The sequence below is a fragment of the Anabrus simplex genome, chromosome 7 (genome assembly GCF_040414725.1).
Source record: "Anabrus simplex isolate iqAnaSimp1 chromosome 7, ASM4041472v1, whole genome shotgun sequence".
NCBI lineage: Eukaryota > Metazoa > Arthropoda > Insecta > Orthoptera > Tettigoniidae > Anabrus > Anabrus simplex.
Genome location: NC_090271.1, coordinates 337,474,026 through 337,485,388, shown reverse-complemented (window position 1 = coordinate 337,485,388; position 11,363 = coordinate 337,474,026). Strand labels below are relative to the sequence as shown.

The following is an 11,363-nucleotide window of genomic DNA, read 5'->3' as shown; positions in this document are numbered from 1 at the left end:
CCCCAGCTATTTCCCGCCAATATTCAGTCAGGCTCTTATACTCGGTACGCAGCAGTAATCCCATCTACCGGAGTTGAGCGGCAGCATAAGAGACAAAGAACATCACGACAAACAATGGTCAATGTAATCTTATTGTTGATCAATGTTATGCGCTTTCAATATTGTAGGCCTTCACGTTTAGTTTTCTTCCGACTCTGAAATACCACTCTTATAATAGTCGGTACGGTAAAATTGAATAAAACATGAATGGTCGGAAATTGTATTCTCTATGACTTTTGTTATGTAGTACTTTTCGATAGGACAAATAACATAGGTATATAAAAATTACATTTTAGGCGCCTTCTCCTAAACTACAATTTCATACAGGACGTATAAAATTGTTTATAACTTAGACTGTAGTTTCTTATTCCCCGACTCTATATAGGCCTACCGACTTTCATTAAATTCTGTTTACCCATTTTCTCGTGGCTCGGCGTTCGTGAATATCTGTGTTATCAAAGCCGGTACGGTAACAATGTATGACATAAATGATCGGAAATTTAATTATATATAACTTTAGTTATGTAGTATTTATCGATAGGACCACTAATAATATAAATATTTGAGAATTCAATTTTAGGCCTTCCCCTAAACTACCATTTCACTCAGCGTGAGTAAAATGATTTATAGCCTAGATTGTAGTGGTTCATCCCCCGACTTCACATACCGATTTTCATTAAATTCTCTTCAGCCGTTTCCTCGTGATGCGTGTACAGACAGATAGACAGACAGACAGACAGACAGACAGACAGACAGACAGACAGACAGACAGACAGAAATTACGGAAAAGTAAAAAGTGCATTTCTTTGTAACTATGGACATGACCGATACAGAAATAAAATTCTTTTCAAATTCTGAGCAAAGCAATGTACAAACAAAACTTTTATTTTATATATATAGATCTCCCTTGGTAAGTTATTCCACTCCCTATCTCCCCTTCCTATAAATGAATATTTGCCCTAATTTGTCCTCTTGAATTCCAACTTTATCTTCATATTGTGATCTTTCCTACTTTTAAAGACGCCACTCAAACTTATTCGTCTACTAATGTCATTCTACGTCATCTCTCCGCTGACAGCTCGGAACATACCACTTAGTCGAGCAGCTCGTCTGTTACTTGTATCTTATGGAAATATTGTAGATTTAGCCTTCCTCAAACTATAGATTTTATATAATCTCGTGCTATTATCAAGGTTAATAGAAATTAGGTAATCATGTCATAATTGTGTAAATAATCATCTTCATCATTATTATCATCTTCCTATTTTTTTGTTTGTTTTATTTTTGCTCTTTATCACAATATTGTATTGTTTAGTAGTTGCAAGATGTTTCAATTGTAAGTCTATTTATTTTAATTTTGCACGTGTAGATACTTCTGGTTAGATGGAAGAAAGGGCATAATAACCTTCATCTTGCCAGACAAAATAAATCCATTGTATTGTATCCTTAAAATATCAGAATACGGTCTTGCTGGAGGTATTTCACAAAGAAACTTTTTTCTTCAGCGAATATTTCCTTTCAGAGAGTACTATTACTTCAGTTCGTTAGGAAAGAGCCATTTTATGAGAACATCGCCGTCAAGTTTGCGATCTTATAGGATCGCTAAATCGGCTCAGTAGGTATCTCTGAATGTTAAAAATATATTCACGTCTGTCAGCCCTTCGCCTCTGTACAGGTCTCCGAGCCGCTGCTGGATTTATAACGAACCAATGAGTAAAAAAGATCATGACTTCATCGCCTGACGCTGCGGCTGGTGCAAAATCGGGGAGAGGAACAATGTATGGTTTTGCTCGTCTCGAATCACCGGAATTACAGTTGCGATTATAATTTCACAGCTGGCGTTCAATGAATATTTTACGTTATTCTTGAGTCAGTGAACTCGTGAAGAAATCTTGCATGTCTGAATAATAGACCGCCTCCGTGGTGTAGTGGTTAGTGTGATTAGCTGCCACCCTCGGAGGCTCGGATTCAATTCCGGCTCTGCCACGAAATTTGAAAATACGAGAGGCTGGAACGGGGACCACTCAGCCTCAGAAGGTCAAATGAGTAGAGGTGGGTTCGATTCCCACCCGAGCCGTCCTCGAAGTGGTTTTCCGTGGTTTCCCACTTCTCCTCCAGGGAAATGCCGGATGGTACCTACCTAACTTAGGGCCACTTCCTTCCCTCTTCCTTGTCTATCCCTTCCAATCTTTCTATCCCCCCACAAGGCCCCTATTCAGCATAGCAGGTGAGGCCGCCTGGGCGAGGTACTGGTCCTCCTCCCCAGCTGTATCCCTCGACCCAATGTCTCACGCTCGAGGACACTGTCCTTGAGGCGGTAGAGGTGGGATCCCTCGCTAAATCCGAGGGAAAAACCGACCCTGGAGGGTAAACAGATAAAGAAGAAGAAAATAATAATAATAATAATAATAATACCGAGCAAGTTGGCCGTGCGGTTAGGGTCGCGCAGCTGTGAGTTTGCATTCGGAAGATAGTGGGTTCGAATCCCTCCGTTGACAGCCCTGAAGATGGTTTTCCGTGGTTTCCTATTTTCGCAATACGCAAATGCTGGGGCTGTACGGCCGCTACCTTCACAAGCCTAGCCCTTTTCCATCCCTCCGTCACCGAAAACCTTCGATGCGTTAGTGCGACGATAAACAAGTAGCAAATAATAATAATAATAATAATAATAATAATAATAATAATAATAATAATAATAAACAGAAATGCAATACGAAGCGAATGGTAGGAAGTTTCTTTTTCACTTCAAAGCTTGTCCAAAAATTCCAACATGATATTAGGAACACACCTACGATATTCGGTACCGGTACGTAAATAATCCAAGTTACATAAAAAAAGAAATATCTTCAGTACAAAAAAAATCTATATTTTTTGGCTATTTTGAAGAAATGGTAGGTATATCTTCAAAATTAAACTTTATCCCCCGTCAGATAATAGGCCTACCTTTGTTTTTGAAACTATTCTGTAAGACATTGTGATAAATAAGGCCTGTGTAGGCTACAACAAAATACCGTACTATGAAGTACCTACGATAAAATGTTTAAAATCGACAAAACATTCTAAAACCCGTCACGGTAGGCCCTACCGGTATTGAAGGAAACATTTATACCTAAGGAAATAGATATGGAACCTAAGTTCCATTTCTTCTATTATTTAAAAGAAAACTGTACCTACAATAGAAAAGTAATAAATACCGTAATCTTAACTAGATCTCGGCCGATAGTTGAAAAGTGATTTATAAAGTATCAAGAAACGCACTGAGATAATTCATATTCATATATTCTTTCATTTGTGGTGCACTGTGTTAAATTTTCCCATCTTTAATCGCCCTTCTCTTTCTTTATCAAAGCATTTCCGCAAATGAGTCATAGTTTCAATCGATCGTGGAAAGGCTATTGCTATGTTTAGGATTAACGGTGCAGCCTTACTATATTTACTTACCCACTGATTCTGCTGCTCTGTTATTGTTTCTTCTGTTGATATTCCGTCAACAACCACCGCTCCTACAAATATTCCGTACCGTACTGTCCATTGCTCCTTGGCAGTCGGTGTCCGGTTGCCATAGCAACACATAAACAACACGCGCCTGCACTTTGCTTGGTGCACTTGACTAGAGCAGTGCGGTCAGTTGATTGACCTCTTTATGTGGGAAACTGGAATGTTGTTTGGGATTGTCGATCAATTGCTACAGACCAATAGCAGGTTGTACCTTCAACAGTTCGCAGGTGGTACACATTCAAGATTAGAATGCGAATGCAGCTGGCATTATCTGCTCGTGCCTGCTTGAATAACAACTACGTATTTGAAGATGACATTTGTTGGAAAGGACCCTGCTATTGTTTTTGGAAACATTCTCAAATATCAATAAAACAACTTCTACAGGTATACTTGAACGTAATAATGTTAAGACACGTTGAAGGAAGAAAACAAAATAGCATATGGACATGAAATATGATTATGGTTCTTTATGTGTTTTGACTATAGAACCATTTAAAAAAATCAAATCAAGGAAAATGGTAAAGGGTAGTTTGGATAGTTTAATAAAAATAATAATAATGTTGAAGGAGAACATAAATGTTCTGATTTTAATACAATTTTGAATATTGATATCGAGTGTTGTTTAAAGATACAATCTTACCGAATTTTGTCGAATTTATTTGAACATGGAGAAGTATGTTTTTAGCCTGTTGATTCAATCCTAAGAAAAAGCAAATTTTGAAGTCTTGTACCCCACATGTTTATTTATTTCTTTTTGGATATCTAGGTTTGTCGCACTATATATTTTTGATTGATTCATACTTCTTTGTTCTTATAGATTTCAAAACTAACCTGCACCCATGGACACTGACCCAGGTATTCTGTGTTTCCAACACTGTGGGTCTAAAGTTTTCTGCTACAAGTTGCTTGAAAATTGTCCTGTATGTGGTGACAGCCTTGCAGCAGCCGATTTCCAGTTGCCACCATTCAGGTTGAGTATAAGTGTTATTCTCTGTAGTTCATTGCAACTGGGTTGTAAACATTAACCGTATGTATCAGTTTGAGGGTACATCGTCCAAAAATTGTGGACCAGTCGTATTTACAACCGACAAAAAACTGAAATGCTGTTGTAATGTGTCTACCAATATGTTTAGTACAGATATGTTAAAACACTTTAATGCCAGAGAATCAAGTAGGCCTATGCAAATGTATTCCTCCTCATTCTTATCTTAAGATGGATTAACGTAGCCCATTGAATTATAATATAATTAGCTATATCTATAACACAGAATACCAATTTAAAATGGATGATGTTATGTATAATACACTGTATCAAAGTAACATAGTATTAATTCATTTATAATTTATAACCTACTTGGATCAAAACTTTTCAACATGTTTAATGTTTATCATTTCAGTAATTAACACTGGTATGGTAACTCTTGAAACAGGCAGAAAGATGTAAAGGTACCTCACATTTCTCGTATTCCCAAGTTTTTTCACTGCGTTTTCCATGTGAAGTGCATACTTTGCAGGCCTTGGCGAGATGAAGCTTCTTTGCAGTAGCAGGAATATGCATAGCGAAATGTGCCCATGTTTTTGCTTGCAGCCTAGTTGAGCGATCTCCGTTCGAAACCCTTCCTCTTCATGCGTAGTTCGGCAATCTGTTCTGCCAGGTCCATGCGAAATGCTGTGAACTTTTGTGTTCTTTCCTTTTACTTTAGAACGGATAATACATGAGTTGAATAAAGCAATATTCATCATATAAAAGAATATTTTCTTGTAGCCTTTCATGAATTTTCTCATAATAAGAAAACAGACAAGCAGTTGATCGTGTCTGTCCACACCTCACATTTCCCTGTTGTAGTCCAAGGCTATTGAGGGTTTCTTGATGCACTTTAGTACCTGACCCTCTCTGTTCCGTCTCTTTCTCTTCTTAGTCCCAGTGACTGCACTCTAGTACCTGACCCTTTCTGTTCCCTCTCTTTCTCTTCTTAGTCCCAGTGACCACCGTTTCCACACCTCTATGCTTTGAAGACAGCATGTAAACAGCCTTGCGGTCATGCCATTTTATAGCCACTAGCCCATGACTTGCCCTTCTGTCTGCCTCTCCTTTCTTCAATTGCTTCTTTACTAAATCCTTGGGCATCATTTTTCTGTTTCTTCCTACAGTTCCTGTGATATTCGTGTTCCACAAATAATTGAGGTGATGCAGTTATCTAAGTAAAGATTATATCCCTTGTCCAAGATAGGTTCTGCCAGTTCTAGCACTACACTTTCACTTGCATGCAGCCCACTTTCCACAAGTAAATCATTACCAGTATAGGCCTAAATTTTAAATTTTACACAGTAGCCTGAATTGGATTCAAATTTTACTCCAAACCTAGCACGCTTGGAAGGATTGAACTGCACATAAGATAAACGTCCTCTGAATTTCATCAGTGACTAATCAATAGCTACATTCTGCTCTGGCACATAAATGGACTGAAATCTGTTATGTAGGCAGTCTGCAACACTTCTTACTTTTCTTAGCTTATCACTGGCGTCTGCAGTTTCGATATCACGAAAATTCAGAAATCTTGAAATAAGTAAGAAGGCACAAATGGCATTGTTTTACTGAACAGCGGAGTTTCAACAATAACCCTCTTTTACCAGTTCATTTGCATTGAGGGCTTTCGTACTTGAGCCATAATAATGCATAGTGCAAAGTAAGCCTTCATTTGATCATTATTTGTGTCAAACCATTTATCGTGAAAGTTTTTGTTTATAGTTCAGATTGTATAAACACTGGTTTACGTATCTGTTTGTTTCTTTGGTTATCATCGTCCAGAATTCATCAGTCAGAACACATGAGAAAGCCTCTAATGCAGAGGGTCTAGCACTGAGACTGCAAGAAACTACTGCGGGTAGAGATGATACGGTAATAAATTTACATATACCTGGTACGTTATCATCATCTTTCAACTCCCAGTTGCTTTCAGTTGACCGTGATCGAGTACGAGTATTAGGCCGCTTTAATGTGGATTGCTGTATGTTATCTAACGCTTTATCAGAATTACTGTCACTTTCTGACGAAGATGCATTGCTTTCATGATTCATAAACTCTTCATCTCCTTCTGATTCACATGAGATTTCACTATCACCACTTTCGCACAAATAAGTTCTGATATCTAACTCACTCAAATGTTTACATCTGCGCATAGCCATATTGACAAGGAACTACAGTAGCGGAAGACACTCCACCTAATTTTTAAGGATTTAGGTAACATAAACAACAGTATCGATATTACCTCTTTCCAAAGACGTTAAAGAAAGAATATAGAACAGCATAACACTGCCGTACATTTGTCTCATGCCAGACTTGTGACAAAGTTAAGCACGTCTCTGAGACGTGGTCCGGCTCTTCGGTCACGGCGGCTGATCACGTCTCCGAGACGATGTTAGACGGCAATGGGTTAACTTTCAGACGATAAGTAATGGCTCTGAGGTATGTGTGAAGTCAGTTTTCATGTTTGTACACTTGATATTTTTGTACCAAGGAGAATATCCTCTCTTGATTCAGCAAGTATTTGCTATTTTCCATAACCGTGACATTTCTCTGGCCTCTTAGAAAGCATGTGATGTGTCGTTCATTTTGCTTTTGTTCCTCCTTAAGGAAATTGCTAAATCTGCATAACCACGAACCTGCTACGCAGGCGTAGCAGGGGGAGAGGTGATACTCCCACGTGGCGCGTCCCAGGTGGCGGATAGGGGGGTCCTAACCGGCTTGCTGGCGGACTTGAGGGAAATAAAATACCTCTCGCGGACCAAACACACACCCCCTGTGGGTGGGGGAGGCTGACGAATAATACACCCACGGTATCCCCTGCCTGTTGTGAGAGGCGACTAAAAGGGGCGACCAAGGGTTGATTGTATTAGAACCATGAAACTACTTGTGATTAGTACCACCACGCGGAGAACACCAAGGGTTGCTTTTACTTGTGGGTAGTACACTACATAGGGTACAAAATTGGTTTGTGATTAGTAGCACACAGGAGCACCATGCGGTCGGCTTTTGCAGTACCTGTGATTAGTACCACCATATGAGCAGGACCGTGGGATGATAGCTACCATGGTTCTGCCTTGCCTATGATTAGTACCCACTATATGAGGAACACCACGGGATAGGGAGAGGTCCCTGTGGTTAGTACTCTTATGTGATGAACACCATAGGTTTGCGTTGCCTGTAAATGGCGCCGCAAAGTGAGAAAAACATAGGTCTGTATTCTATGTCGGATTTCATAAGCTCTGAGTAGTACAATAATGTGTGAAATACCACAAGTCTCTGCTACTTTTGATTAGTACCGCAACAGAACAAATACCATGCTTCTACTATGCTAGCGATCAGTACCGTTATGAGGGGCCGATAACTTCGATTTAGGACGCCATTTTGACTGCACGCATAATCGATTGTGTTATGCTATAGCAGTAGTCCCTTGGTCAGTAATACTATTTTGTCACGTCAGTTTATGTGAATGTGAGACATTGCGGGTCGCATCCACTGATTGTTTTAAATTCATATCCATCCATTCCTTCTTTGTTCTCACGCTTTTGAATTCTGGTCAGTGGAGAATTTTAGCCTTTTAATATGTCATTCCACTTCGTCTCATTTCGTACCATTAGGAGCCGATGACCTTGATGTTAGGCCCCTTTAAACAACAATCATCATCATCATCATCATCATCATCATCAAATCTGCATAGTGATGGATGATGCACTGCCATCAGTTTTTGAAACTTGTTGTGCCAACCTTTCACAGCATTGTTGGTTATTTGTGTTCCACTGATTAGTAAATAGTACACATTCCAAATGTCTGGTAGGGTTCACTGCTCTCTTTTGACCTGGACGACAAATGAAAACATGCCCAACATACGCTGTCATTCCCTCCAAGTCTGTGCAATGCTGGTGCCTCTTCCTTGGTATGAAGGGTAGTCCAAATAGCAACAAAGTTCTTTATATACAGGGCTCTACACTACTGTGTACTGCTGGGACATACCTAATGCCGGTGTATGTCACCAAAGTGATTGACAACCATTTACAGTTTTATTAGAAAAAATCTCTTGGTGCTGCTTTCATATTCGCCAGCTCAAAGTCGATCATACTAATACGTGGGTCCAGAGTGAGCATTGTCGACAACATGCTGGTAAATTTACCTGTATGTATTCTCAGTTCTTGAGGGAGTTAATGCGTACACTGAAGGGATGACTTGTTACTCCATGATGTAAATAACTGTGCAAATTGTGAGGGTGAACTTTTAAATGTGCTGTCAGAGGAACTATTGTCACTGGCTCTTGTAGTGGTGAACATTATCATCACCCTACTGTCTGGCTCCATGGCTAGCATTTGGTCCAAGGGATACCGGTTTCGATTCCTGGCCGAGTCGATTTTAGCTTTCCTCTGGCTCGGGGCTGGGTGTTTGAGCCGTCTTCAGCAGGTAGGGTGCCATCCTAGGTCACGTGTATGGAAGACCTGCACCAGGCCTCTGTAGAGACTGCACACCATTATTATAGGCCTGTAAACCAGAATTTAAAAAAAAACAAAAAAAAAAACAAAAAAAAAACCAGAAATGTGTCCTGATTTAATGTCATTATATATTCTGGTATTTCAACACCAATTAAACTTACAGGAGTGTGAGGCGTCACACTATTCTGCCACCTGTTTACTTACCTTCATAGACCCTTCCTCTCTGGTAGCATAAGTAAAATTGATTAAATCGATTTACTACCATATGCAATATGTTCGACGGTTGACTGTGTAGAGTTTCTTGTGCCCTGCTCTTTAGATTATTTTCACTTTGGTGTGTCATTTGGTGGTTGTCCATACTGTCCATTTTACACAAAGAAGTTATCTAAGTCACCAGAGGTAAACCATCTAGCATTGACACTCTTTCTGTCTTCACATCGCCAATATTCCTTGTCTCATTCTTCATAGAAGTGGTAACAATAATTGTTTAGAAGAAGCATTGGTTTTCTCCTGTCATTGCATATGATTTCTGCCATTGTCACTTTCAGATAAATTTCTAGTAAGGCATAATTATATGCTGTATTTAATTCAGACATCTCACGAGGTCAGTTAATCAACTCCGACAAATACAGGGTACGGTGGAAACAGAATGTGAATGAATGTAACAATCAGATGGGATGAGTGAGATTGGATAAAATGTCCAATTGGACGAGAAAAATCTGTTGGACGTCTTTTTAGTATTGGACAAGGTTTTGGTTGGACAAAAAATCTTGGACAGTGTGCCCTGAAACCTATGTATCTACTACTCTATGTTAATATAATTCTTATTTCATATTATGCAGGTCCCTAATTATTAATAACAATTAAACATTAAAGTTTTAACTACATAAAACAAACAGACATGTGATTGTCATTGTTTGTCATCGTTGCATGTATCACAATGCAAATAGAAGTTTCACTTCAGCATTCATTTGGCATGGTTGCCAGTGGGCTTGCGACGTTCCTTTTGCCCTGGTTCATTTTGAGATAGCAACTGTAAATAGTGGGGGCAATGTACAACATGATTTTGTATTAGTATCTGTTAGCCTCCACGTGTAACACTTGCAAGATTCCAGACCATATGGTACATCAGGGGTTGGCAGTCCAGAAGTATACAGAGGCTACTTTGGCAAAATCGAACCAGTCAAGTTTCGCACAATTAAATCCACGTGTTGCGGAGAGCGTTGAAGCTAAAGTACATACGTAACTTACCTTATTTCAATCAAATATAAATTTACAGCAACAGTTTAACCATTAAGTTTTTGGACTATCTTTTCACTTTATTACATGTGTGTTAGACCTGAAAAATATCATTAATGTTGATTTTTTGATACTTGGACATTCACTTTTGGAAATCTTTGCCGTTGCCATATGGCAACCGTAGGTGGTTGGGATACTTTGCAAGTTATGAATCTCATTCCGTATTGACGGTTATCACTTTACAAAAGAAAATATTCATAAAATCCTCCTATCAGTACAAGTCAAGTCATCTGTTAGATGAAGCAAAGTCTGTACATGTTTCAGCCTAATCTCAAGGCCATCTTCAGTAGTAAAACAATGATTACATAATATACAAACAAATTAAAAATCGTAATGTCGGTCTCAAGTCAAGTGAAGGTCATCTCCATTCGAGACGACAACTTTTAGTTACAAATGTTATACACGTTTTATTCGTAGTATTGACGGTCTCACTACACTCCTCAGCATAGTGTTTTTATTTAACAGTCAGCAAGATCCATTAGACGAGAGGACTTTGTACCTCAATGTGTTTTTAACTCACCAATCATGATCACTGTCACTTCACATCATTACGATTTTTAATTTGTTTGTATATTACGTAATCATTGTTTTACTACTGAAGATGGCCTTGAGATTAGGCTGAAACATGTATAGACTTTGCTTCATCTAACAGATGACTTGACTTGTATTGATAGGAGGATTTTATAAATATTTTCTTTTGTAAAGTTGGGATACTTGTTTTTCTAATATCTTCCATTTTTTGTATTGATCTTTTTAACAACAAATTAACAGTTTGTACACTACTCTAGAGTTAAATAATGATTTATACAATACAGATAGGCCATGATCAGTGCAATGTATAATTATTATCTAGAGTAATAAACTTAGGTACATACATAAAATTATTGCATTTTCCATTTAGACATCAGATACAGTACATCCTGTGTATGAAAAATGACACAGAAATAAAAGTACTACAAGAATGCTTCAGGTTCTCTCTTATTATGATACAAAATGTATCACATTACAAACACTAGCGAGAATAGAATGAAAGATTTGATACACAG

At 38.6% G+C, this 11,363-nt stretch overlaps 1 protein-coding gene across 2 annotated transcripts in view; it reads left to right on the top strand.

Annotated features, from left to right (window-relative positions):
* Positions 1-3,650: 3,650 nt before the first annotated feature.
* Positions 3,651-11,363, top strand: part of LOC136877624 (MKRN2 opposite strand protein) — a 30,155-nt gene continuing 22,442 nt past the window's right edge. The window contains exons 1-2 of one of the 2 annotated variants that reach the window (XM_067151807.2): positions 3,651-3,921; positions 4,355-4,507. In XM_067151807.2, coding sequence (XP_067007908.1) covers positions 4,377-4,507 — 131 coding nt within the window. In that variant the 5' untranslated portion in view covers positions 3,651-3,921; positions 4,355-4,376. The other variant, XM_067151808.2, reaches the window with a different exon arrangement.